Raw genomic sequence first — 26,477 nt, forward strand, 5'->3', positions numbered from 1 at the left:
GGTCATAGCGATAAGCTGATATCGTCAAGAGGCTGCAGGCATCGGGAAAAACAAAACAAAACCAAAAACGGCCAGGACGGAGATAGAGGCTTAGTAATAAGGAAAGAAAGAGAGAGAGCGAGAAAAATTTTAGCCCATGGGGCGGTTTAGACGGCCACATCTTGGTGAAGGGGATTTGGACCCCTCGCCTTTTTGGGGGACAGAGCCTTGTTGTCTGAGCTGCTACTCTTGCGCTTCATATGGTCAGTCGGACGCTCGAGACCAGCCTTCTTGACGTGGCCAAACAGTTTGCTCTGGAGCATTGCACTGGATTTGCCAATGTTGGTAGGAATCGAAGGCTCTTCCTGGCTTGGCCCTGGATAGCGACGAAGCATGCTCGTAGCTAGAGAGCTCGCCTGTGACGCCGGTACGTCTTCGTCCGTGACTGCTTCAACATCGGAAGCGGACAGGGTGCTATCACGGTCATGGCGGTCCTCGTCTTCCTCATCCAGACGCCTTGATGCAGGGGATGGGGAGACACGAGACTCTCGCGGCCGTTTGTTTACAGGGGTGAAGAAACGGGGCTGAGAGGGCTCGGACATTCTAGACTGGGAGATTGGAGCCAGCGAGGACAAGGAGTGGGCGCCTCGAGTGTGGCCATGATAGTTTCTGTGTCCTCGAGGTTTGGACTGAGAGGGTTGAGCGCGAGTACTGTCGCCGTGGAGGACCTGATCGGCGGCCAGGAGGGTAGCCAGGAGGTCACGGCTTCCGAGTTTACCATCGTAGGAGCGAGCACTCTCGGGAGCATGTCGTTGCGCGGCGGCAGCCTTGCGCTGTGGTGTGTGAAACTCTGCACGGGGGCTGGATGGAAGGGATCCGTTGTCCATCATCATGGTGAAGTGTTCACGATTGTCTCGAATCCGCTTCTTCAGCCGTCCGTTCTCCTCCAACAACAGCTCGTACTGGTCTGATTTCTCCTCGATGATCTGTTTCGCTCGATGGAGCCTGCGATCCAGCGTAGCATTCATCTGTTCCAGGTCCCGTATCCGTACTCTGGCGCCCGAAAGCTCGTGGTTCTGAAAGTTCCTCGCCAACTCTTCCTGCGCAATGCCTCGACGGGTGCGGTACTCGTCGCTCTGTAGGATCTCAACCTCCCGTTTGGCCAGCTGCTGCTCTACCTCTGCACGCTTGACTGCCTCGTTGCTGGTGAGTGATAGGAGACTGTTCTGAAGCTTGAAGTGTGCGGCTGACATGCGAAAGTCCTGAGCAACGACGAGCAGCTCGTTGGCAATCTTTCGAAGCGCAGGCTCGTCAGCACCATCAATCTCGCTCACGGTAGGCAGACGCTCCGATATGCCGTATGCATCATACAGCGACTGGTTTACCGTGGACGGCGGCGAGGCGAGAAAGGGATGCGACTGGGAACGAGACCGCTGCGCTGGAGTGGACAGGTTTGCGGGGACCTGGACGGATGGAGGAGGCGTCATGTCTGAAGACGACTGTCTCGGTGTGGGTGAAGCTATCGTTGGCTTCTCGGAGCCGATGCGTTCGCTTTGCGACTGAGGCAGCGGCTGTGAGTTTGGCGCAGTGCTCAGCTCTGGAGTCGGGGTGCTGGGGACTGCGATTTCGACGGGCGGGGAGAGCGCTGGTCTGGTCTGACCGTCTGCAGGAGCTGTATCACGTTGCGCGTCCATGATCTGTCAGAGACGGAGATGATGGGTTGTGTAGACCTGTCTCACGGCGGGCGCGACGGCAGACGAGGGATCGCGCGGGGAGGGCCGAGGCGGCGTCTGGAGCGAGAAGCTGGCTCAGCGGACGGTATGTCGAGTCTCCCGTACACGCGTTGTCGGTGGTATCAGCTTGTTCGTCTCTTCAGGGGTGAGATGCGAGATGCGGATGCGAGATGCGAGCGTGAAGTCGTTCTTCGTTGTGTTGACAGCGGAGGCTGGGGCAACGGGCACGTGATCTCTGCACTTTACTCTCTCTCTACCTACTCTACTCTACTCTACTCTCTAGCTACATTATAATTAAAGAGTTAGTTAAAAAGTATAGTTAAAGAGTATAGTTAAAGAGTATAGTTAAAGAGTATAGTTAAAGAGATAGGATAGCATTGGCAGAGAGGCACGAGTCAGTCCACGGGAACGTCGCTCTGGCCAATATATGCTACTCCGTATTATGCATAGACATCGCGTTCGAACTATAGCCCTCGGTCCTGATCTGCCCCTCAGACGGCCGATCGAGCGCTGTCCGGAGTAGCTTGGCCGTGTGTATTCTGAGGCCTGAGGCCAACTCCTTGGTAACAAGCCTGGATAGCGTTGGCAGTCAGTGAGGCAAAGTCGCCGACTTCGTGGTGGTCTTACGGCTTCTACGAGTAGTGTACCTTCTTGCAGGCTGGAAGAGAGATATCCTATACACGAACTTCGGTCACAAGTCTCGTTCGACACTGAAGTAAATCTATATATATAAGCGGCCCGAGATAGGTGGGTCTCGGATTCACCACGCACCTCTATCAGCGAGCGTAAGAGATTGGTTGACGATCAAGAGTCGGCTCGTATATACGGCCCATAAGATAAAGGCGATGCGATCCCTGCTGCAAGGCGCATTTCGGCAAGGGAGATGTTTGGTCGAGTATAAAAGAGACGTGACCGCAGATATGTATGAAAAGTAGACAGTTCGAGGCCGATATTGATATTTTTCTTCTCGACAATTACTTTGCCTAACATCAAGATGAAGAGATTGTCTCTCCTCCTATACCTGGCATGTGCCATTCCTGCATCCTTCGCCCAAGGCGATTACACCTGCGTGGGAAGAGACTCACCCGAGCTACCCAAGTCCGCATATAGACTTAAGGAAAGCATTGACTGGAATCTCTCCTCCCTGCGCCAGCACTTTAGCGACAAGGGCAAGCTAGCCACCGTATCTGACGCCCTCAACTCTGCCAATCACCAGCTCATCGAGCTTGATGCGAAAGGGTGGTCTACTGCCACCGGAGTGTCTGCAGTTCCGCAGAGCGTGTACCGATGGGAGGGCACTGCTGAGAACTTCGACGACTTTGGTACGACGAAATGGTACCCTCAGGGCGTCACCAGCTCTTCCGATGCCCTTCAGGTAGGAACATGGGAAAGCAAGAATGTTTGGCTCATGTCATGGTACGACGACACGGCCGGCGTAGAGAGTGTGCGGATAACTTTCGTCGACAAGACAACGCACAAGTACCGCCATGCCTTGCTGGTGGTTCCAAATGGCCCTGAACTGTATACCGGCTCTGCATCTCCTGCAACCAACTTTGGACGTCTTGGAGTCCATGCTGGCGGAATAATGTGGTATGGAAGCACATTGTGGGTTGTGGACACTTACAAGGGCATCCGGGTGTTTGATCTCAACAACATCTGGCAGGTTGAAGCCGGCGATGGAGTGGGCAAGATGAGCAATGGCGAGTTTTCTGCTCAGGGGTATCGATACGTTATCCCCCAGATAAGGTACGTGTCTTTCTATCTCGGGGGAGATTTCCTATACTAACCATCCCCCTTTGCATCTGGCAGGACATACACCTGGACGCCAACGACCGCAGATGCAAAGTTCCGGTTCTCATGGATCTCACTTGACCGTGAAGGCACTGATAAGATCCTGGTTGGCGAGTATGGCAACAGCACCACGCCAGACAGCGTTCCCATCCGCATGGCTCAGTACGAGCTCGACTACACCACGAGAAAGCTGCACACAAGCTCACAGATAGCAACCTCCAGCTGGGCGTCCTGTGTCAACATCCTGGAGATGCAAGGTGCCATCTCTCACGGCAACGACTTTTATATCAGCACAAGCAACAAAGCCCGTGGACTCGGCGACCTGTGGACCTGGCGACCAGGCAATCTGGCGAGAGAGAACCTCCGATTCCTGCCTCCCGGTCCGGAGGATATGACTTGGGATAACACTACGCAGACCTTCACGACCATCTCCGAGTTTCCCGAGCAGAGGTATATCGTGACGTATAAGGGAGCGCAGGCGCCTTTTTAGCTTGTGTAGACGGTCCTGAGGGTATAAGCATTGATGTATCTAGATACTTGACTAAGGTCATAACAGAACTTGATATGTTCAGAACAAGCCATGGATGTAGACACAACTAAGATAATCTATCAGAGTACTACCTAGAGGTACTAGGTACCTCTAGGTAGGTAGTCTTGCCTTCGTACAGATAGATCGTTTGTGTGATGTCAATCTGATAACGGCAGCTTGGCGCGGATAAGAAAAGGGGGCAAGTCAACGCCCTTTTGCCTGCATATAATTTTCACCCCTGGAGCTCCGGAGCCCATCCTCATACCGAGCGTTCCATGCCTATCGCAGACGGAGAAGACGAAGCCCAGCGTTTCAGATACTCCAGATAACTCGAGATAACTCACAATTGCGGTAGCTTCGACTCGGATGGTCCAACCTTAACTCTAAGCTATGGATAATACACCCGCACGCAGCCTGCCGCGACTGTCACGGCTCCCTCTGCCCACGGCGGCATCGACAGCGTCCAGGTCGCTGCGGCCGTCGCCGTCCAGGGACAGGCTGCAGGCAGACGCGGGACTGAAGATATCGAGGCTGCGTCGGCCGTCAGAGGATATCTTCAACCGTCCCTATTCCCCGGCCTGCTCCAGCGAGTCTGATCCCTTGGACGGACACCCCGAGTCTTCGACCTCTACCACCCCCCAGCGTCTACAGTCCTTCAGCAGAGCGTCCCATCTGAATGAATCCCTTCTCCTGGACCCGTCGGACAGGCAGGGCCGAAGTGGCCGCCCTGGAAGCCCGTCACGCAAGGCCTCGAGGCCCTCGCTATCCGACCGGACGATCGAGACGCTGGCTCAGATACCAGGTTCACCATCACCCGGCCGAAGGAAGTCTGGGTTCTTTGTCGAGTCGAGGAGATCCCCTTCGCGGCAGTCTATGAATGGAGCTCCTCCTTTATCTCCAGCTCCAACAAATCGGAGCCTTAGGCTGTCCCGGTCTCCCTCCGGCGCCGCACCGCCAGAGCGACCCGTGGGCCAGAGATCGGTCAGCATGTACATCAAGTCGCCTGCCGCATCTGTCAGGAATGGCATGCTGGAGACACGCGAAGAAGAGGACGCCGGCGAGGATGCTGGTGGAAATCCTCTACCGCAGAAATCGACGGCCACCGCTTCCCGACGACCGCCAATGGCTAGCAAGAGCAAGAGTATGATAACACGAAAGGCAAAACAGAGACCGTCTCTAAGTCAGGTTTTCCGGGAAACATCTGATTCAGAACCCAATGGCACGATCGAACCTCTTTCAATACCCAAGACCAGGAAACCACCTTCTACAATATCCTCCAATTTCACCTCGCCAACATCTACAACATCGAAAAGGTCACCACGAACTTCCATCACCTCCGATGGATGCACTGCCAATGATACACCGCCGAAGGAAGCCGAGCCAAAGAAAGCAGTCAAGTCGTCCAGTGCCCTGAGAGAGAGCATCGCGAAGGCGAAAGCTGCTCGCAAGGCAGCACAGCTGCAACAGCAACAGCAACGCGAGTCCTCCAACAAATCTCCGGAGGCGGCCGAAGATGCCACCATGAAAGATCCGTTTAATCAATTACCCGAGATGGAGCCAACTGGTGCCGCCCTGCAGAGTAGGACTGCGGCTGCAAGGAAATCCGGGCATCTGAATATATCGGCAATGGGCCTGACTGCCATTCCTGACGAGGTCATGACCATGTATACCTTTGATCCGAACAGTAATGATGTTTGGTACGAAAACGTTGATCTGGTAAAGTTCATGGCGGCCGATAACGAGTTGACCTCCTTACCGGACGAGGTATTCCCTGACATTGATGTCACGGAGGTAATCTCAGACGGACCTGCCCCGAACACTCAATTTGGTGGCTTGGAGCATATTGATCTGCATGGGAATAAGCTGGCCTGTCTTCCCCCCGGGCTGAGGAGGTTACAACGACTTCGCATTCTAAATCTATCAAAGAACAAGCTGGATAGTATGGAAACTCTCGAAGTAATTTTTGGCATGGAAGCTCTCACAGAACTAAAGCTTGCTGAGAACGACTTGTCAGGTATGCTGACCGCGGATATCGGGCGTCTCACCAAACTTGAAGTTTTGGATCTTCATGGGAACAATCTCACGGGGCTGCCGGACTCGATAGCTGATCTAACTTGTCTACGGATTCTGAACGTTGCTGAGAACAAACTCCCTTCCCTCCCGTTACTGGCCATGAACAATCTCCCCCTCACCGAGCTTAATGTTTGGAAGAACAAATTAGATGGCCACTTCTTCCCCAAATCATTCAAGCGACACGATACCTTGCAGATACTGAATGTTGCCACGAATAATCTGGAAGAACTCTGTGTAGAGGATACTGTCGAGCTTCCGAATTTACAGCAACTGTTCGTAGAGCAGAATTGTCTCAAGTCACTTCCAAACATATCGACCTGGAAGTCGCTCTTGAGTATAATAGCGACTGAGAACAGTATATCTGCCTTTCCTGAAGGCCTATCTGATCTCGTGAATATAAAACACCTCGATTTCACGGGGAATGATATCAGGCTGATCGACGATAGTATTGGCTCAATGGAGAGTCTCGTTACCCTCAGAGTTTCCAACAACCCTCTCCGGGAGCGGAAGCTTCTAGCAATGGATACCGATGAACTGAAACGAGAACTTATCAGCCGGCGTGAAGTTAAAGAACCATCGCAAGATGAGGAAGAGGGCTCGGTGCAGACGGAATTCACCCTGGCGCCAGAAAGTCCCACGGCAACCATCACCCACTCATGGCGAGTTAAGCAGCGCGGCGTTCTTGATCGCTCTTCCACCAGCCTCTCAGACCTAGAGCCCTCAGACATAGAACCATTGATCGCCAAGGCTGATATTCGATGCCTCTACGTCCAGCGTAACCGGCTGGAAAAGTTCCCCGTGCCAGCCCTCTCACTCATCGCCCATTCTCTAATCGATCTCGACCTATCGCATAATCCAGTCGGCCGTACCGAACTTACGACACCGCTATCACTTCCAAGCCTCCAGAACTTGACTCTATCATCCACGACCCTGACCTCCCTAGAACCACTCCTAACCTATCTCTCAGCGCCTTCGCTTTCTTTCCTAGACATCTCAATAAACCGACTCAAGGGACCGCTGCCCATAATGCGCGCCACCTACCCGAACCTAGTCACATTCCTCGCTTCTGAAAATGCCTTTGACAGCCTCTCGTATGAAGCTGTTGAAGGCCTCCAGGTTCTTGACGTGGCGAATAATGATATTGACGCTTTACCTCCGAGAGTCGGCCTTTTGGGAGTTGATGATGTTGCTCCTGGGAAAAATGCGCTGCGAAGGTTTGAAGTTGCTGGGAATCGTTTCAGGGTTCCTAGATGGCAGATTGTGTCAAAGGGTACGGAAGCAGTTCTGGATCATTTAAAGAATAGGATTAGTGAAGCTGAGATGAAGGAATGGAGACCTGAGGAGTGATCAGGTTCAGTGCCTTGGTTTAGGCCTCCTTGTTTTACTATTCATTCACCAGATATTATAATTATAATGTACATATAATCTTTACTATTCGGGGAGGTAGACTTCTAAGTCTGATGGGGTTAATTCATGTACGTTAGGTTGGGTATATGAAGTATCACCCAAAGCCCTGATCGTCCAAAACCTATAGCTTTAAAATCATTCGGTTCTATAAGTATCTAACTCTAGGCCTTTGACGAGCTAGGTTTCCCCAACTCACCAAGTACCTTCAACCAAACTGTTGCCCATTTTGAAAATTTATCCTCTGGCTCAGCTTGTCCTTCAGTTTTAGGGCCCGCTCCATCGTCACATTTCCATGGTTTTCTAACAATCTCAACGGTGGCAATGGCACAATCCTTTAATTTTCGGGTATATGAAGCAACAGCATCAATGTCGTGTTCATAGAGCGAGCCTGCAGCCTCATCGACAAGGTCCGGGATTTGTTTAAGATGGTCAACAAGGTCATCAAGGCTGGAAGCATATTTCGGAAGAATAGAATCTTGCTTTAGGGGTTTTAACCTCTGGGTTGCCATAGCTGTAAAAAGCTTAGAAATCGGTGTAAGCAGGCGGATGAGCTCTTTCTTCTCTTCGAAAAGCGTAGCAATTAACTCATCACGGTTCTCGCCGTCTTCTCCATCTCCTCCCTCCTTATCTTCAGCTTCATCGGCGAAATCGTCTCCCATACCCCAACCATCATCCTCAGACTCTTCAGGGTCCCACTCTTCCAATTCCTTGATCCCATCACGGACAAGTTCTAAGAAGTTATTCGCCTTTTGAATGATCATCCCAACTACCCCATCCGTAGAAGTGGCCACAAGCTGGTCACATACTTTCCAAACTCGGCCCGTGGCGGTTGTAATCGCTACTTTATCCGCTTCCGTCAATTCCTTCCCATCACCCAATGCAATTTTCTTGATCTCGCTAATTAACGTCACGAATTCTCGCAGTGCTGATTTAACTAACGAGTTAACCTCAGAGTGGAATATTGTGGTATAATGGCCTGGGTGAAGGAGGAAAGCGGCGGTGACGAGAGAGGGGAGAACGGAGTCATTGATTTGCGAAAGTACGGATTTAATTGCGGATGGCGTAAAGGGGGTATTAATCGCAAAGAGAGAAATCTTCCCCGTATGCGACTTGAGAGTTTGAGCAGCCGCAGAGAGTAAAGGGAGTGGGGAGTTATTTTTGTTGCTGCTGTCTTCTGAATTGCGGGGTGTTGCGCTGGCGGTCGCGGCGGAGGATAGTGTGAGAGACGATATAAACTGCGCCGATAGTCCGAGTGTAGTGTCAAGAAGCACTATGAGTCTCCTGTCACCAGCCATGCTTGCTATCCTCCTATCCTTAACAACTCGTCAGTACCAAGCTTATAACTGTTGACTACTTGAACGAGTTTATCAAATTTTTTTGATAGTTTGGTTCGCGATAAGCGATAAGATGCGGGAAAACGTTGATCCGATGGTTTCTATTAAACCGCGAAATTCAAGCAACTACGTGAACAAAATAATATCTCCAACGACTGCAAGCCTGCATACACGAGAACTATGGTCTGATTCTTTGATTCCAAAGGCAACAATGGGGCCAACCAAAGCTTCTCGAGCAGCCAAAGCCGCCCCGCCTGCTACCGAACCGCTTCCCCAAAAGACATTCATCATCGACAATGGGGGGTATACTATGAAGGCAGGGTACAGCTCGGCCTCCAGCTCCGATCCCCTCGCATCATGTTTGACGATTCCAAACGCGCTTGCGAAGACACGAGATAATCATATGTACACCGGGCTACAACTGGATACGCATATCTCCGACTGGAACGAGGTGAGCTTTCGTCGCCCGGTCGAGAAGGGCTACATCGTCAATTGGGAAGCGCAGCGAGAGATATGGGAGCATACATTTTTTGACGAGAAGACGGCTCGCAGACCAGAGGTCCAGTGCTCAGACTTTCTTGGGACAACCTTGGTTTTAACTGAGGCCCCGAACGCGTTAAGTGGCTTGCAAAAGAATATGGATGAGATGGTTATGGAGGAATGGGGCTTCGGCGGATATGTACGATATCTTGGTATGTATTAGCTATCCAACCAAAGTTAAGTTTTAATACTGATAACGCTGAATATGTAGCTCCATGTCTCAATGCGTGGAACGAGGTGCGTTCCCTCTTCGGTGACCCCACTCCCCAAGATACGAATGCCCCTGCTCTCCCAGCTGAGTGTATGCTTGTCGTTGATTCGGGCTATTCGCATACAACGGTGACTCCGGTATACCATGGGCGCCCATTGCAACGAGCGATACGAAGACTTGACATTGGCGGGAAACATCTCACGAACTACCTGAAGGAGCTCGTTTCAATCCGACAGTATAATATGTTAGACGAAACGCATATCGTCAACAGTGTTAAGGAGACTGTTTGCTACGTCAGCCAGGATTTTGACGGTGATATGGATAAAACGTGGAAAGGCCATGAAAAGAGTGGTGCCGACGAAATAGTGGTCGACTACGTACTACCTGACCCGAATGCACACAAAAAGGGTTTCATGAGACCTCACGATAGCCAGTTGGCTGCAGAGAAAAGGAAGGGACTCATTACTGGGATTAACCCCTCTGCAGCGGAAGACGTCCTTGTTTTGGGGAGTGAGCGCTTTACCGTGCCAGAGATTATATTTAACCCCCAGGATATTGGGCTACAGCAACCGGGGATAGCAGAAATCATAATGCAATGCCTGTCCGTTATTCCAACAGGCCTCCACCCTTCGTTTCTCGCGAACATTTTTGTTGTCGGTGGCAATTCTTTGATACAGGGGTTTATAGAAAGACTGTATGTACCATCATGCCTGCCCATGCATTTGCCTTTTCTTAGGAAAAGGGGAACCCCCATGGACGGACTAGGTTACTGACCTATTAATCACAGGGAATCCGGAGTCCGAAGTCTAGCGCCGACTGAGTGTGTTGTCCGCGTAAAGGCTGGCCCAGAGTAAGCTCTTCCCCTCCCCCACCGTTGTACTTCGTAGGTTTATTTTAGAGAGTCCTGAACTATATAGCTGATATTGAGCAGTCCCATTCGCTCGACATGGTTAGGGGCTTCTAGGATGGCGACCAACCAGGAGACCATGAAAGAGGTTGCGATTACTCGGCAACAGTACCAGGAATATGGTTCAGCCTGGGCCTGGAGAAAGTTTTCTGGTTGAATTCTGGCCCGGTGGCATACATAGTAGAGTATAACCATTGTCCACCCCTATCCTTTTTCGATTAACTACTCTGCGCCTCGTAGGGGCCACAATGAATTGATTCGCGCCACAACAATTCACTGCGGCAACCGCGATCCGGAACATTTAGGGTCGCCTGAACGCAGTTTAAGCCTCCATAGGCAGGGTTGGCCGGAGCAGCAACCCGATTCCATGTCCCCTGTCATGTCACAACCTGGTAGATAACAGATTTCGTGCGCCGGGACGGGCGTGGATGGTGATAAGGGGCTAAGCTACTTCTCTCGGCGACCATAGCTCCATGTAGCAGCTGCACGCCCTCGACTCGCGCTATAGAAGAGGCGAATTCGATTTCGCCAGTTAGCACCGTTTCAGCTAGTTGGTTGGCTGGTGGATGAACTTTACGCACTGTTATTGAAGCGAAAAGTTGCCCTGAAAAATATTCCGACCAAACCTTTTAGCTCCCCAGACCCCAGTCTAGCTGACTAGCCCGGATATCCACCTCCACGTTTATAGAAGGGCACCTCTAGCTCAATATGACCTGTGACCCTGGCGGTTCCTGGATGCGAAGATCGGCAAACATACGGCTTACATCTACATCAAAGCTCATTGACCATGGCTCGTTACCACAGTTCGAGCAAGGGAATGTGATAGGTGTTCCTGGCAAGCGTCTCGGCCCTTACTGGCCATGCCTGTAATTCCAACGCAACGGCGCAGAGCATGCAACCCAGAGTACATAATTAGTTTCAACATACAACATCTTACATAAAATAAGTTTGGTTCTATGTACGACTAGGGTTGCAGCGAACCTGTTAAGGGGTTTAGTCAAAAAGAAATATCGTCAGCGCAGCATACGAAATACATCTTACCGGCCTTCCTGACTCGAGGGGAAGGAAAAAACGGGCGTTCAGCACACCAGTTGGTTCATTCGCGAATCAATCGTGGGTGCGTGACGTACGGCATGGCGTGCATGAATGATCTACCCGGCACCTTTCATCAGAGTTACGCCGTATATCTCTCACAAAGGGGAACAAGGACGGGCCTAACAAAGGTACCCTCGACCTCCGGCTGTTCTCCATAGTTGATGGCCATGGATCGATGGGCAACGGCCCCGGTACCTACTAGGGTGGACTGGCTCCACCATACAGATATAAGGCTTCGCTCAGGGAGACGACGCCCAGCCAACCATCACGCCGCGCCATATGATGCCATAAATAAACGAGCGATGCGGTCGAAACAGTTGAAGCCTAGCGTTGGCATCCTAGCGAGCCTCACTACTGGCCCCTCATATCGCTCGTTTGTCAGCCTAACTATGGCCGTCAGTGGGCGCTCCATCCTTCGTCCTGTCCATCGTCTCCGCTCTCCCCCAGACTATACGACTACGCATGCGCCCCAGGGATTTCTCTCTATATTTTTTTACGTTTTTTACATGTGCATGAGACCTGTATCCCGATTCAATACCTCTCCTCACAAGACTGACTACCTATATTGTTGCAAGGCAGCTGTTTTTTCTTGATGCCAGTAGTGACAACCTTTGTTTTGATAGAATGCTACTGTTGCTGAACATTGAAACGCCGAAAACGACATTTGGTTGTTCAGCGATTCTCCCATGTCGGTCCCTCAACTAACCCGCGACCTCGAGGCCCCTCTGCAAGTCCCCGTAGACGATGCTGACAGACTTGCAGAGTGGCCAGAGCTGGTTGGTTTGGAGGATTTACTACTAGACAACGGCCAGCTACCATCGCACCTTGCTGATCGCCCATACCCGCAAGAGCTCCACGTATTCCCCGACGATGTCTCTGCGGAGCTACTACATATCATCAACCAGCCCTTGGAGGCGGATCAGCCTACGAAACCTCCGGTTCTATCTGAGGGGAACGGGGACAGGCAGTCACAGCTGTCCTCGCATTCCCTGAGTGCACCCGCAGCAGACGGCCGTTCTTCGACGCCAGTGCGGCCACACACTGCTGTGGCAAAGGATCCTCCGCGGGATATCCTCTCTGAACGTTGTCTATCGCCTGAATCTGCCTCCTCGAAGTCCGCGTTTGGTCGTACGGCTGCTAAACCCTCGAAGGAGCCAAAGAACCTCAAGTCTCGACTATTGGAGCGCAATAGCTTCCGGTCAGTACACTTTCTAATTCTACGTCCCCATAAACGGCCAGTTTGTATACATGGCAGTAGCTAACACATGTATTTGACGTATTAGTGAGTGCGCAAGCTGCTTTGTTGAACTACTGGACAAGAACCTAGTCCCGCTAGGGTGCATGCACAAATACTGCCTAGGATGTTTCTCCGACATGATAGTAACGGCCATGAAGAATGAGAGCAAATTCCCTCCCAAATGCTGCCTCGAAGATATCCCGACGAAATTGATCCTGCACAACGTTGACTCTATACTTCGAGAGGAATACAAATGGAAGATACAAGAGTACTCCATACCGCGAGCAAGCCGGTGGTACTGCCCTTCGCCGAATTGCGGGAAATGGATACCGCTGAAGAAGATAAAGCTAGGTGCTCCAACTCAAAAATGCCCGATATGCAAACATTCGATCTGTACATCCTGTCAAGGAACAGCACATCAGGGTCATGAGCATTGCCCACAGGCTCCTTACCCAGAAAGAATAGATAGTGTTGCATCGAATGGTTGGAGGCGCTGCTATAAATGCCAGGCAATGGTGGATTTGACAGCTGACGCTGGAGTTGTGGTTTGCCACTGTGGTGCGGAGTTTTGGTACGAATATACCCTTTGGAATTCCTTATTGTGCCTGACTAACTGTGTATAGCTGCTTCTGTGGTGCTAGAGGTGGAACATGTGGCTGCGCACACTCTAATCAACAGGGAACACAGCGCAAAGCGGATGCTGAGATAATAAGCCGGGATAGGGCCCAGCTTGCTGCTATAATTGCAGAGGACGAGCGTACCGAACGGCGAGAAGTTGAAGAACGATTACGAAAGGAAGACATCCAGAAACTTCAGGAAGAGGAAGGACAAAGACGACAAGATGAAGGGCGGCGCCGAGTGCAGCACGACAAAGAAATAAAGCGCCTTATATCTATATCCCACCAAATTCAGAGATTACAAGGAGAGCTGGCTAAGATCAACAAGATCCAGCAGTCCATGATAATCACCAGACACCAGAATAGCGCGGAGCGGATTCAAGTTACCGCTGTGTCGAAACAGGTAGACTTTGACCAAATGCGAATAAAACTTGAAAAGGCCTATGAATCGAACTTCAAGCTTCGCAAAGGCGCTTTGGAGGTTGCACAATCAACCAAAACACTTGAGCTCCTCACCCGCCAGGAAGAGGACGAAGATGATAACTTCGTCCAAATGCAACGACATTTGAAGGGCAAACCAAACAGGGAAGAACGCGAACGGGCGATTCTCGATAGACTAAATGCTTCACACAAGAAGGAGCAAGAAGCGTTAGAAAAAGCCCACAAAGACCAGTTGAGTGAACTGGAGTACCACGGCAGCTTGGAATGTTCCGCCCTTCAAAGCGGCATCATGAAGAAATTAGGGGACCTTCAGCGAGAAACAAATTATACTCTTTACGAACTGAGTTCTACTGTCATTTCGGACCGCCGCTGGTTCAAAATCGCGATAGAGAAACGATACGGTCTTCTCGAAGAGCATAGGATGTTTCTGATTAATGGCCCTGACGCCGTCAAAGGTACAGTAGCCTCCAGCAGCAGATATTCTTCTGCAAATAACTCCAACTTTTCGGGCACTACCCAGTCAGTTACGAGTGGTAGAGAAACACCGCAGTCACCTCTATCACCTCCCCCTGCTCTAACTGAGTTTGCGTATAAACGCCGAGGCTCTGACTCGCTCAAGACTGGTAGTGGTGTGATTCAAAGAAGCCGATCGAGAAGCATATCAAAGAATGGACTGAGACATGTGTCAAGCCAATCGCAATTCGTGTATCGAGGTTGATGGAACTGGATCTATGTCTGCTGTCTTATCTTATGGCGACGAGGCCAGGTAAATGAAATTTTTTATGTATATATACTCTTCTGTCATACCCCACCCTAATTCCTATACTCCCCATTTACACATACATTGACCCCTTCTTTATGGAGAGATGTTTTATACCATGCACAATTTTTTTTCCCTAGGCAGTTGGCAGGCGCAGAATCTAACCGAAATTTCACTTTTCAATTGAAATATCATATTGTGACATGTAAACGTAGAACTTTGCATGGCTCTACTTTTTCATACTCTAAACTCTGATGACGGTCTATATACTTCGAACATTGATATAGCTATATATATCTTGTCTGCTCCACTTTTTATCGTATAGAACATAAATTACAAACTCCAATTTGGTTTATCAACTCTCACTTAACCTAAAGTAAGTGTCCAGTTTCTCAGGTCACAATCAGTAGTCATAAAAGCCTTTTCCGGCTTTCTTACCCACCCAGCCGGCATCAACCATTCGCTTCAACAAGCCAGCAGGTCGATACTTGCTGTCTCCAGTCTCCTGGTGCAAGACATTCATAATCGCCAAGCAGGTATCGATACCAATGAAATCAGCTAGCGTCAAGGGGCCCATGGGAACGTTAGTTCCATACTTCATGATACTGTCGATATCCTCCTTGGTGCCAATCCCATTCTCCAGACAAGAGATTGCCTCGTTGATATATGGCATAAGGATCCTGTTTGCCAAGAAACCAGGCGAATCTGTAGATCGAGCAGCGATCTTACCCATCCTCTTCATCAATTCGAGCGAAGTGTCGATGGTATCTTGAGACGTTTGAAGGCCAGTGATAATTTCTACACCCTTCTGGACGGGGACAGGGTTCATGAAATGAGTAGAAATAACACGGGATGGACCAGAAAGGTCTTTAGGATCGTTGGTAGTTGCTGCAGCAATGCGAGTAATTGAGATAGAGGAGGTGTTTGTGGCGAGAATGGCGTGAGCGGGGGCAATCTGGGCTAGCTTGGAGAAGATCGAGGTCTTGAGGTCTGGGATCTCTGGGACAGCCTCGATAATGAAATCGGTGCTTGAGAGGTCCTCGAGTTTTGTGGTTGGAGTTAGCATCGAGCGGACCTTATCGGCAGTCTCCTGTGTAATGCGCTCTTTTGCGACATCCTTGGCAAGGAGTTTCTCTAAATATCCATCAGCATCAAGCCATAAACCATATGACCAATGTCTTATTCTCAGGTAGTGCTTACCGGCGAATTTAAGTCCCTTGTCTAGAGATGCTTGAGAGTTGTCGACCAAGGTTACGGGGATGTTTGCCTTTTGCGCCGCAACCAACGCAATTCCCAGTCCCTGTGAGAAGCAAGTATAATCAGTAACAGGGCCTCCGGACATAGATATGGACCAAATCTAGATCAATTGTGCATACCATCTGTCCGGCGCCAATCACTCCGAGGCTCTTGACTTCAGCGGCCACTTGTGCCGCCGGGGTTGAACTAAACGCGCGAACCCCGCCAATTGAGGGCGTGGCCGCCAACAGACGTCCTGTAACTGCGCTTCGGAACATGATGCGCTATGTAGTGAGTGTAATAAAAGTAGGAGACGGCGACGTAGACAGCAATGGCAGAGCGTTGTGTGTTTTCTCTCGAGTTGTTGAACTTCAAGCTTCACGTGGAGTTGAGCCTCGGCGACGTCACTTCCCGGGATGCGGCTATATTCGGAATAGACGGATCATCGTTCTGCCGCTCCGAGGCGCGTCCCACGTCGCGTTTGGCGTTTAATTGATATAAACTGCGTACAAAGGATGCAGACAGCACCCTCCCACGACAGGCTATATCTCGAGGATGATACATTGATGATTACGGAGAACGGGAGTTGAGGCGTTAGATATTACGACTTTAATTTTTTTTTAAATAATGGACACCGGAGCGACGATAACGCAGGCGGCTGACCAGGTGGTTGATCCAGAAGTGCGCGCATTCATCTACAGCCTTGTCACTGCGGTACGTATCCCATTTTCACATATAAATTGTTATAGTGCGTAATGGGGCTGACGGATATGTGTGATAGCTTGGTGGATCCGCAAACGACGAAGCTGGACGTTATATACTTGGAGACGATGCCTTAGGTTGTCTGCGCGATCTTAAGAAATGGCTACGGTTTTACGACGAGAAATTAAATCGCCTGGACGTTGCGAGGTGTTTGGCTGAGAGTAACCTTGTCAATGGCGACTTGATGCCAATTCTGACCCTGTGGGATGATATTAAACCAAATGACAAGTATAAATCAAGGATAACTTTAGCATGCTGTGAGGCGGCACCCCTCGTTTTAACAAATCATTTAGGCCATGGCTAATATTTCCTTAGTAGAGTTACTCGTTCCGTTGACATGGCCGGTTGAAATTCATAGCCAAATGACCGTCAATCACCACAGACACACACCATACCTCCAGCGCGCTCAAATATCCTATAAACGAGGGATACTCGGACACCCCTCTAACTCAATTCTCCGGTCAATTATCCGCATCGGTCTCTCAAGCATAACTACACCTCGGTCAGAACGGTCGTCGCGAGATGAAGGAATCATAAAACTGGTTTTATATCTATTCCGGAATGTCACAATAATCAACGCTACCCCGAATCTTGCCGTGGAAGGTGACGAGGATGAGACCTCGAGATCGGTGACGATCAATGCGTTTCATAATCAAGACGTGTTCGCCCTTCTACTCACCCTATGTTCGAATATTGGAGAGGAGTTTGCCTTTCAGGATGTTGTTCTCCTTGAAATTTTGTTCCATCTCGTCAAGGGTGTGGACGTGAAACAGCTATTTATGGATGAGAGCCAGCGTAGTGCAACCCGCACAGATGAGCTGAAAGGGCTAATAGATGCAGAGAGCTCTTTAAACCGCAATCGTTCAAAGAACGCGCCAACTCGCCACGGTCGATTTGGAACCATGATCTGGGTTAAACGAGAGGACGAGAAAATGTCCGCTGTATCAGGCCAAGATGTGCTACGTGATGATCAATCAACCTTTGCAAAAATGGATAAAACCAAGAGATGGAACAAACCGAGAGGGAGACGAGGAGAAATTGACGAAACTTCGAATAATTTTAACATGCGGATTCAGCTAACCTCCACTGCGCTACACAACCTTCGAGTTTTTGTCGAAGAGTTTTTAGATTCAGGGTTCAATCCCCTAATGACAAGTATACGACAAGCTATGGAGCGTGAATCCGACCGCCTGACCGAATCCACATCCCGTCACTTTTTCTTCGTCGGTTCTTGGTTTTTAGAAGCCGAACGTGCAAGGCGTTTGCAACAGGAGGAGGCTCGTCGAAAGGCGGCTGGTGCTGCGAAAGAGATTGAGCCTGATAGTTTTGCCCTTGTGGCCAGCGTTCTAAACCAGGAAACCTTCATTGCCCTTAATCGATTTATGCAAACTAGCCTTGACAACAAAGAGTGGCAAGATCTCAACGCGGGAATGCGCTCTTTTACCCAGACCTTGCTCACAGTCCATGAAATGACAAAATCACCGCTAGAGGAGGATCAGGAGATTGCTGAGAATATCCAAAGTCGCATTTTCTACGAGGAATCAACTCATGACAGGGTTTTGTCCACCCTTCGAGGTTATAAAGACCAAGGATTTTGGTATCTTGATGCCTGCACAGAGCTCGCCCATGTGTTTCTCCGGATGTTGGAACAATATTCGAAACAAAATGTGGATATGCAAGTTCGATCTAAGCGGATCTCAAGGCGAAAGAAGAAGGCACAAAATCAACAAAACCAGGATAATCCGGCAGAGGGAGAAGATGGGTTTGATAATTCTGAAGACGAGGAAGCAGCAGATAGAGCAGAAGCTGTCCGAAGCGTCGCGGAGAGATCGTTTGATCTTAAACGATTCTCTGCTAAATTCTGTACACAAAATTCTGTCAACACGTTCGTTGCCTTAACCTCGTATTATCGAGATTTGGATTCTGAGCAGCTGAAACGTGCCCATCGATATTTCTATAGAGTTGCCTTCAAACAAGAAATGAGTGTGCTCTTGTTCAGACTGGATATAATATCACTCTTCACGCGAATGATAAAGGGGCCGGAGCCTCTTCTTTCATCAAGCCCTGCGTTTGGGGAATGGGAAGAACTCATCCGTCAGATCCTGAAGAAGCTGGTTCGAAAGATTGATCAACGGCCGGAGTTGATTACAGAACTCCTGTTTAGCAAAATACCTGCTACTATGCACTACCTGGAATACGGGTACGAAAAACAGACACTGACGGTTGAATCTCGGCCTGCTGCAGAGCTGGAAGTAAAACCCAATGCTGCTAGAACACCCGACGAAGACATACGAATCGTTGTATCAGCATTGGTAGCAGATGGTAGTGAGGAATTAGTGCGGTGGCTATGTGAAGTCTTTGATAACGCACTCAAAGATAGGAAGAGCTGGGAGCTTGCGGACCTGGCACTTGGAGTTCAAGATGCTGCAGAAAATGCCGACATGGCACCAAGCACCCCTGCAATAGGTATGTTTAAGGAATAATCGAGACATTGTTGACCCCTTATCTAACAACCTTCTAGAAGTCTCTGCACCAGATGAAAAACGTCGAACGGCAATGTTTAGAAATGGCCGCTTGCGCCTCCTCTTCACAATTGCTGGCCTGGAGTTAGCTGGCGAAGATGTTCCTGGAACGCCATGGACTATCCCTGGGTCCCTTTCTTCCAAAGACCTTGAAGAGACACGCAACTCAATACTGAAACACTGCGATGACCCTGCCGCTGAGATCGACGGTGTTGACCCTCACAAACTTATACGTCGAAAGCGCATAGCTGGCGCAACCGTCACCAGCGACGACCCTACGGCCCAAGTTAACTTTGGCAGTGATTCCGAGGGAGAAGATGCTGCCCTTGACGAGATGCTATTCCCTCCAAACCCCCGTTCAAAATCAAACGCGCTTAAGGCGTTGAAACAAAAGAGACGTAAAACTAAGAAAGGCGATGACGAAGAAGACAACCATCTTGACGAGGAAGCCCTGGACGCTCGACGCCTCGCTCGTGAGCAGAATGCACTTGCTCGACAGAAGAAGATCAAGAGTAGCCTCTTCGTCAATGCCAGTGATGATGAGACTGACGAAGAAGCTGATCAAGAATTCTTTGCCAGAGAGGCGGAAAGAAGGAAAACACAAGCCCAGCGCACTGAAGAGGCTATGGATATAGATGCACTAGCCATTAGCGGGCAAAAAGAAGGAGGCAAGAAGCCAAGGAGAAAACGGAAACTGGCGATCTCAAGTGACGACGATGACGAAGAAGATAGTAGCGGGCATAGAAAGCGTGCGAGAAGTGAGAATCCAGCGTCCGGGAGTGATGATGATACGAATAGTCTTGAAGATAGAGGCTCTACGCGGAGACGGAAAGCGCAAACTCCGCCCACGTCTACAGAGGACGACCTCATATTTGACATCAGGGAGAAATCACCAGCGCCAGTGTTCCAATGGACACCCACTGCGGATGACGGGCCTGGGAAATCTACGGAGGAACATAACGGTGATAGGAATGATGTTGCATCTGACGACGATGAACCCGTCACTGCGGTACGATCACGACGACCGAAGGTGATGGCAGGATTTGTGATTGACAGTGATTCAGAGTGAACGGCTGGGCTACTATTGATTTTATATATAATTTTTTTTATGATACGAGAGCAGAGCATTTACCCGGCGTTGGCTAAGAGCAGCTGTGTGTCCTTTAAATGTTACGGAGTTTCGGGAATTTTTTTGGGGTCAGCGAGTTTAGGTTTCGGCCTCCCCTCTTCCACACCCTCCCGATACGAACGATATAAATCTATCTCCATGCTCTTATATCTTCAACTATTAATCACAAGGTGTTGAACTAGTCTACTCTCTTCAATATTGATATCTTTCTACAACGACAAAATGGCTTCCCTCCAGTACGTGACGCTGGATGTGTTCACTACCAAACGCTTCAAGGGGAACTCGCTGGCTGTTATCTTTCTCTCGGAGTCCAACCCGATCACTCAGGAACAGAAACAACTTCTTGCAACCGAGTTCAACTATTCGGAAACCATATTCTTCCATCCTGTGGGCTCTGATCCTAGCCAGCCTAGAAAAATAGACATCTTTACAACGGAGCAGGAGCTTCCATTCGCTGGCCATCCGACCATCGGTGCTGCATCCTGGCTACTCGTCTGCTCAAAGGATAAGAGCCCAGCCAAGGAAGCTGAGCAAGCACTTGCACTCACCACGAAGGCCGGGAATATACCAATTTCACTCTCGCCTGAAGATCCGAACAAAGTGTCCGCCTCAATCCCACATAATGTGCATATCCATTCTACTCGGATGTCACTGTCTGAGGTTCTACGGCTCCATCCGACTCTGACCCAGTCACTGGATGCTCAATCATACCAGAATGGATTTCCCGTTGTGTCCGTCGTCAAGGGAATGACAGCAGTGCATATTTGCCTCCCCAGCCTCGAAGCCTTGGCCCAGGCAACTACTACTGCTGAATCTATTCCCTCCACGGGAGTGTCTGCCGGCGGTTACCTGGACGATGGCTGGGATGTTGAGGGCCACGTCTCGATCTATTTCTATGTACGAGATGTATGGGATGACGAACTCCAGAAGAACGTCATCCGATCTCGAATGATGGCCGGGAGCCTGGAGGACGCAGCTACTGGTAGTGCTGCGAGTGGACTTGCATCCTATCTCACGCTGACAGACCCAGAGATAAATGCAAAGGGCATGGAGACGTGTACTATTGTTCAGGGGGTTGAGATGGGGAAGAGAAGTGAGATTGGGATCCAGGTTATACTGAAGGATAATAAGAAGGAGATTGAGACTGTTCATCTTCAGGGAAGCGCAGTGAAGGTGGCTGAAGGGGTGATAATGACTGGCTGTGAATAGATAGGGGTGATATCGCAGTTCTAAGTGCCCAGCAGCCTCAGACAATTATCCCAGTGACAATGGCTGCTATATTCTGCACCTTCTCTCTTCCCCTAGCCCTAGATTATATGCCCTATCGTTACGCGTGCTTATGTCGTCCATGGCGTGCCACAATACATGTCCTCCTACTATTTTTTTTTGTCATAACAGCGAGCTGATATAAAATCTCAAAACAAACTTCTCTTCACTGATAACAACCTCTCTGCTCAAGCAGTTCCTTTGTGCAGTATTGCTGGTTTTACCCAGCTGATGGTATAAAGGCGAAAGGGGGTGTATCCTGTGAGACAAAGCAAGAAGGCAGGAAGATGCTTCGCTCCAACTATCAGCGGGAGACTCCATCTCCTTCCTCTCATCCGTTGCTCCAGGGGCTCAAGTCTACTGCAAAGTCAGGCAGGAAATCGTCTTTGACGACCTCCTTTCACAATTTTGCAAGAAACGCGTTGCAGCCCCTGAAAACTCGACCAGCGGACGAAGGAGCCAGCTACGGGAAAAGTGCAACTCGAAGCAGCTCACTGCCAGTCAGGGCCAGGGGTATCTCTTCGCCAAAACATGTATTCGGCTCAGGACCGTCCGGAGTGAAGTCCCCAACACCTGCTTTGCCTCCTTTACCAGCCTTCTTATCTCGTGGGGCGGACTCCAACATTCCAAAGCCAGCTCAGCCTGCTACTAAGACGTATCCACGTTTACCGGCACAAAAGGAAAACCTGATCCCAATTCAGCCAGAAAAGAAGCCATTCATCGGGTATCAGGATTTGAAAACCTTGCATGGAGTCAAGGGCCAGGCTGGTGAGCTCAAACTGAAGGGAGGAACGACAAACGAAGCACCTTCAAACCCATCGCCAGATTCGACTTCCGATGCCTCATCTCAGGATACTATCAGACCCACGTACAGGACCAACATCCCTATCCCAAAGTCTGCTTCTCACTACTTGCCAGCTTCTTTCCAGCATGGAGCTCCTCTGACTCCACTCGAGGTCTGCAAGCCAATTTATGCATTCAATGATTCAACCGACTTCCTCAATGAAAAAGAAGGGCTTGGCTTCGAGGGGCTCAAAGATGGTATTATTGCGGTTCCAAAGGGAATGCAGGGAGCAATTGATCAGTTCGAAGGAGGGTCAGTCGAAGCGTTTAGGGCTCCAAAGCCAAGGCCTAATCTGATTCCTCGTCAACTACCAAAGAGCAAGACTCTAGGATTCTTTTACTCAAAGCCGAAACTTCCACCAGCAGACCCATGCTATCCAAAACTTGATGCACCTCGTTGCTACTGCGAGGACCATGATGATGTCGAAGTGACCGTTGAAAAGTATGGGCTCGTTTCAGGAGGAAGCTTCTCTGTGGAAGCTCCATCCACTCGTGACTCCGGCGATGTCAAAGCAGTAAGTAAACCCTCCTGGGTATCAACTAGCATCCTTTCTAGCCATGAGGTTCAAGTTTGTTATGTGTTAAGAGGTTGACGAAATCTCGTAAAGGTCAAAACCGCAAAACCTCAACAGTACTGGCTTGGACGACTCGTCACATTGATGAACAGCTTTCACCACGAAGCCGCCTTCAACGAACCCGATCCTGTCACTGGATATGGGGTTGCTGGTAATACACTCGAAGGGAAGGCTCCATTGTCTGTCAACTTGGACGATTACTACACCAAACGCGCTTTTATGGTCTTGGAGCGAGCATGTCTCACCTCAGAAGCCGCTGCAAGCTTGACGGAATTCAAGGATGCGTACTCCAGACGTTTCGGCCGCAAATTCTCCCAGCGCTATACCGGTGAAATTGACAAGGGAAGTCCCAAGTCTGAGAAGAGCACTGGGAAGGGCGAAGCCGGCATGATGAACATTCTCCGCTCAGTTAGGAAGAGCTTCGGCTAAGAGGGTATCAATAGACAACACACAATACAGCTATCGTGTACGAACGGAGCGGCGCGTGCTATGCTGATAATCGAGGTGCCCGGTGGATATTTGCATGGGGTTCAAGGCGATATTGATGGTTCTCAACAATGATGATTTCACGGAAAACACAAAAATCCAGAAAAAAAATCCAGAAAAAAAAAGGAAGAATTGCAAAAAAAAGGGGTGTATCTTAGTTAGCCTTGCTCCAGATAGTTAATTGAATTAAAATACTCCGTACATCGTGTCCACCTAAATCATGCGCCGCCGTAATCAGGGATCCCCCGAGGTATACCAGTGAATGCTTACCCAAACTTTTGCGTTAATAAAGATAGAATGTGGACATTACAAGCTGCATATAGGACTTCCCATTGTCCTATACACTTGTGTCTTAACCTCTAGAGGCTGCTCTACTTCGTAAAAATGCAGCCACTTGTTCGTGCCTAGTAACGAAAAACATCCTCTTAGAATCAGATCTCCACACCAGTACACCAATTTCCTCGGCATATTTGCATAAAGCTTTGAATTCCTCGGGGTTGGCAAACTCTTTGAAAAGAAAGCCGGATGTAGCTTTTATTCGATCTCGTTCCAGTTGCCAAAGCCGTATTTGATCGACGACAGTAGGTGGCAAGACTGAAGCTGAAACGTTTGAGGTGGATTTTTTTGTTTTACGCATTTGGGGGTGAGCATGCGTAGTGAGGTATGACACGATTTGGTCGGCCGTAATGCCCATTTCGATAGCTCGACGAACGGACTGACGGGTTATTTTGCCCGTGATGAGATTTGGAAATCGGAACTTTAGTGTTGTGAAGAGAGAGATGAGTGATATTTGTAGAGGTGAGGAAGTGTATGCGTACAGGCGGTAATTTGTTTCAATGATTATGAACCCGGTACCTGCGTCAGTGGCTGTTGTGGGGCCTGCGCTGGGTGCCGGGGCGGTGGCTTCTCCTGATATTGGGCCTGACATGGCCAGAGAGTCGGATGTGAGTGTGGTAGCTAGCCGGGTTGGGTAAAATCGAGTTGATCCCGATGTAGGTGTATGCTGGTAAACGATACCAAAGTCGGTGAGGTCAGCAAGTGTCCGAAGCTGGGTTGGTGTGAGGTCTTTCTTCTCATAAGACCGGCCCAGCTCAAGACTACTAAGCAAGAAAATGAATGATAGGACCTCGACGCTCTCCATGTGGATTGCCTCTGCGTTCTCAACATATAATATGAGTATATGCCAGACCTGGGTATTGACATCCTGCAGGACGAACGCGAAACCCTCTTTCGTGATTTCAACCCTTCGATCTCGTATTTCAACAAGGTGGCAGGCTTGAAGTAGTTGTTTAACCCCTTTACTTAGAGTGATGGCTTCTCGTCCCCCACTTAACGAGCTCATCCCGACCATGTATCCAAGCACACCTTCCCATTGTTGTCTTGCGTACTCGTCCAAATCCGCAACCGAGACGGGGTGCCGGTCTGGAGTCACACAAATAACTCCAAATGAACGACGTTGGTCTTCTCCGGTGAGGGCTTGCCGGAGAGAGGTAGCAAATGGCTCGGTAACCATGTAGCCGCGAACGTGATTAGAAGTAGTTGTGCTTGAAAAAATATGTAGACGACCGAGGATTGACAGTGAGTTGTCCCTTTCGCTTTATTGAATCCCTAGTTAGCAGATAATCCCACTATATTCCTATGGTAGACAATTATGGTACCGTCTGCTATCCGATCTAACCCATAACTCTAGCTCGGATGCGGGAATAGGGTCTTTAAGATAAAGAAGTGCCATGACAAAACATTTTGCTGCCAAAGCTATTAGCAACTTCCTTTATGACCTGGGTAACTGAATCATACCTAGATGTGGTAGCATCCTTCGAAATATTGCTAGAGCTGTTGACGGTTGCTGGTACAGCTTGAGGAATGTGGTCCCCGGACGGCCCTCCAGGTATTCCAGCGGGCGGAATGGTGCGGCCGCCATGGTGTAGGGCTAAATAGATGAGAACTCTGCCACGCAGCAGGCTTTATCTATCTATCATGGCGAGTTTCATTCTATCTCAAGAGAATTAATTGTTGCCTTGAGAGGAAGAAAGCATGATGGAATGAGCTTTAAGATGAGGTAAGCATGGAATACTTGGATTACGTAATATAATACATCTCAGAGGGCGCCAATATCAACCGATAGAGTGGTGTCTCTACGGAATATACCTTTGCAGAAGTCATCAGCAACCTCTTCGAGCCTTGCTAAGGCAAAACTAATCCTTGAGAAGCAAGGGTTCTGACACTCTTATCTTTGATGGATAGTTGGAAGACCGTCTCTAAATATTCAAATTCAGCCAAGGAAGGCTAATAAGATGTACTTAAAGTATTCCGTATTGAACTCCTCATAATCCTTGACTGCATAGGAGTATAATGAATAATAATAATAATAATCACTGGGTGGTGGATTACGTTACCCATGTCAATGCCAACATGTCAAGTCTACCTATTAAAGCTGGTCCTCTCCCCATCGCCTTTCGCCTTTTACCTTATCTCGAATAACAACAGCGAAGTTCAAGATGATTATCTCGCCGTTTGTCTATCTCACTACCATACTCTTAACTCTGATTGACCCGTCGCATATCCTTACTATGAAATGATCAAATACGACTTCGCAGTCGTCCTTTACTCTACCAGGTCCAAACGGGCAGCCAGCCGCTATCTTCGATTTTGCCAACCACAGAGACTCAATTCGCGTCACAGTTCCCATAAACAGTGCTTGGAAGTATTGGGAGCATTGGCTAAACCCACATTCCTCCATCTGCGACGAGGTTACGTGCTTAGCTGGCCTCGCTTTCGTCGAGGTCTACTATCATGATACCACTTCTTCTCCAAATGAGGGTGGAAGGTGGCTCAAAAGCGGGGAGAGTAGATCATTTAGTCCAGGGGCTTCTTCTACTTGGTCCAGTGTCAGCTATACTCGCAATCAAGAGGAGCTTATAGTCAGCTTAAAGGGAGACGAATCCTTCCATAGAAATGTTTGCAGCGCCATCATCGACCGAGACCGCATGGCTTTTCTTTCCTC

The 26,477-nt window shown here is 49.5% G+C and overlaps 9 protein-coding genes across 9 annotated transcripts; 5 read left to right on the plus strand and 4 right to left on the minus strand.

Moving 5' to 3' along the window:
• Positions 1-146: 146 nt before the first annotated feature.
• Positions 147-1,673, minus strand: GIQ15_06105 (uncharacterized protein; the record flags this gene model as incomplete). The annotated part of the gene is made up of 1 exon (XM_033553522.1): positions 147-1,673. The coding sequence occupies one exon, from the start codon at positions 1,671-1,673 to the stop codon at positions 147-149; it is 1,527 nt and encodes a 508-aa protein (XP_033404666.1).
• Positions 1,674-2,706: 1,033 nt separating this feature from the next.
• Positions 2,707-7,452, plus strand: GIQ15_06106 (uncharacterized protein; the record flags this gene model as incomplete). Its single annotated transcript, XM_033553523.1, has 3 exons — positions 2,707-3,458; positions 3,522-3,953; positions 4,446-7,452. 3 exons carry the CDS (start codon positions 2,707-2,709, stop codon positions 7,450-7,452), a joined length of 4,191 nt encoding a protein of 1,396 aa, XP_033404667.1.
• A 221-nt stretch (positions 7,453-7,673) lies between these two features.
• Positions 7,674-8,807, minus strand: GIQ15_06107 (uncharacterized protein; the record flags this gene model as incomplete). The annotated part of the gene is made up of 1 exon (XM_033553524.1): positions 7,674-8,807. One exon carries the CDS (start codon positions 8,805-8,807, stop codon positions 7,674-7,676), a length of 1,134 nt encoding a protein of 377 aa, XP_033404668.1.
• A 250-nt stretch (positions 8,808-9,057) lies between these two features.
• On the plus strand, positions 9,058-10,661 carry GIQ15_06108 (actin; the record flags this gene model as incomplete). The annotated part of the gene is made up of 4 exons (XM_033553525.1): positions 9,058-9,538; positions 9,598-10,291; positions 10,385-10,447; positions 10,529-10,661. The coding sequence occupies 4 exons, from the start codon at positions 9,058-9,060 to the stop codon at positions 10,659-10,661; spliced, it is 1,371 nt and encodes a 456-aa protein (XP_033404669.1).
• A 1,624-nt stretch (positions 10,662-12,285) lies between these two features.
• On the plus strand, positions 12,286-14,431 carry GIQ15_06109 (IBR domain-containing protein; the record flags this gene model as incomplete). Its single annotated transcript, XM_033553526.1, has 4 exons — positions 12,286-12,797; positions 12,883-13,131; positions 13,460-14,349; positions 14,415-14,431. 4 exons carry the CDS (start codon positions 12,286-12,288, stop codon positions 14,429-14,431), a joined length of 1,668 nt encoding a protein of 555 aa, XP_033404670.1.
• A 626-nt stretch (positions 14,432-15,057) lies between these two features.
• Positions 15,058-16,168, minus strand: GIQ15_06110 (fatty acid oxidation complex subunit alpha; the record flags this gene model as incomplete). The annotated part of the gene is made up of 3 exons (XM_033553527.1): positions 15,058-15,788; positions 15,855-15,954; positions 16,031-16,168. The coding sequence occupies 3 exons, from the start codon at positions 16,166-16,168 to the stop codon at positions 15,058-15,060; spliced, it is 969 nt and encodes a 322-aa protein (XP_033404671.1).
• A 349-nt stretch (positions 16,169-16,517) lies between these two features.
• On the plus strand, positions 16,518-20,243 carry GIQ15_06111 (topoisomerase 1-associated factor 1; the record flags this gene model as incomplete). The annotated part of the gene is made up of 4 exons (XM_033553528.1): positions 16,518-16,604; positions 16,672-16,909; positions 16,968-19,118; positions 19,174-20,243. The coding sequence occupies 4 exons, from the start codon at positions 16,518-16,520 to the stop codon at positions 20,241-20,243; spliced, it is 3,546 nt and encodes a 1,181-aa protein (XP_033404672.1).
• Positions 20,244-20,525: 282 nt separating this feature from the next.
• Positions 20,526-23,416, plus strand: GIQ15_06112 (uncharacterized protein; the record flags this gene model as incomplete). The annotated part of the gene is made up of 3 exons (XM_033553529.1): positions 20,526-21,488; positions 21,812-22,927; positions 23,021-23,416. 3 exons carry the CDS (start codon positions 20,526-20,528, stop codon positions 23,414-23,416), a joined length of 2,475 nt encoding a protein of 824 aa, XP_033404673.1.
• A 409-nt stretch (positions 23,417-23,825) lies between these two features.
• GIQ15_06113 (RNA polymerase II transcription factor B subunit 2) lies at positions 23,826-24,986 on the minus strand (the record flags this gene model as incomplete). Its single annotated transcript, XM_033553530.1, has 1 exon — positions 23,826-24,986. The coding sequence occupies one exon, from the start codon at positions 24,984-24,986 to the stop codon at positions 23,826-23,828; it is 1,161 nt and encodes a 386-aa protein (XP_033404674.1).
• Between the last annotated feature and the right edge of the window lie 1,491 nt (positions 24,987-26,477).

The sequence above is a fragment of the Arthroderma uncinatum genome, assembly GCF_011692745.1.
Source record: "Arthroderma uncinatum strain CBS 119779 chromosome Unknown scaffold4, whole genome shotgun sequence".
Classification (NCBI taxonomy): Eukaryota; Fungi; Ascomycota; class Eurotiomycetes; order Onygenales; family Arthrodermataceae; genus Arthroderma; species Arthroderma uncinatum.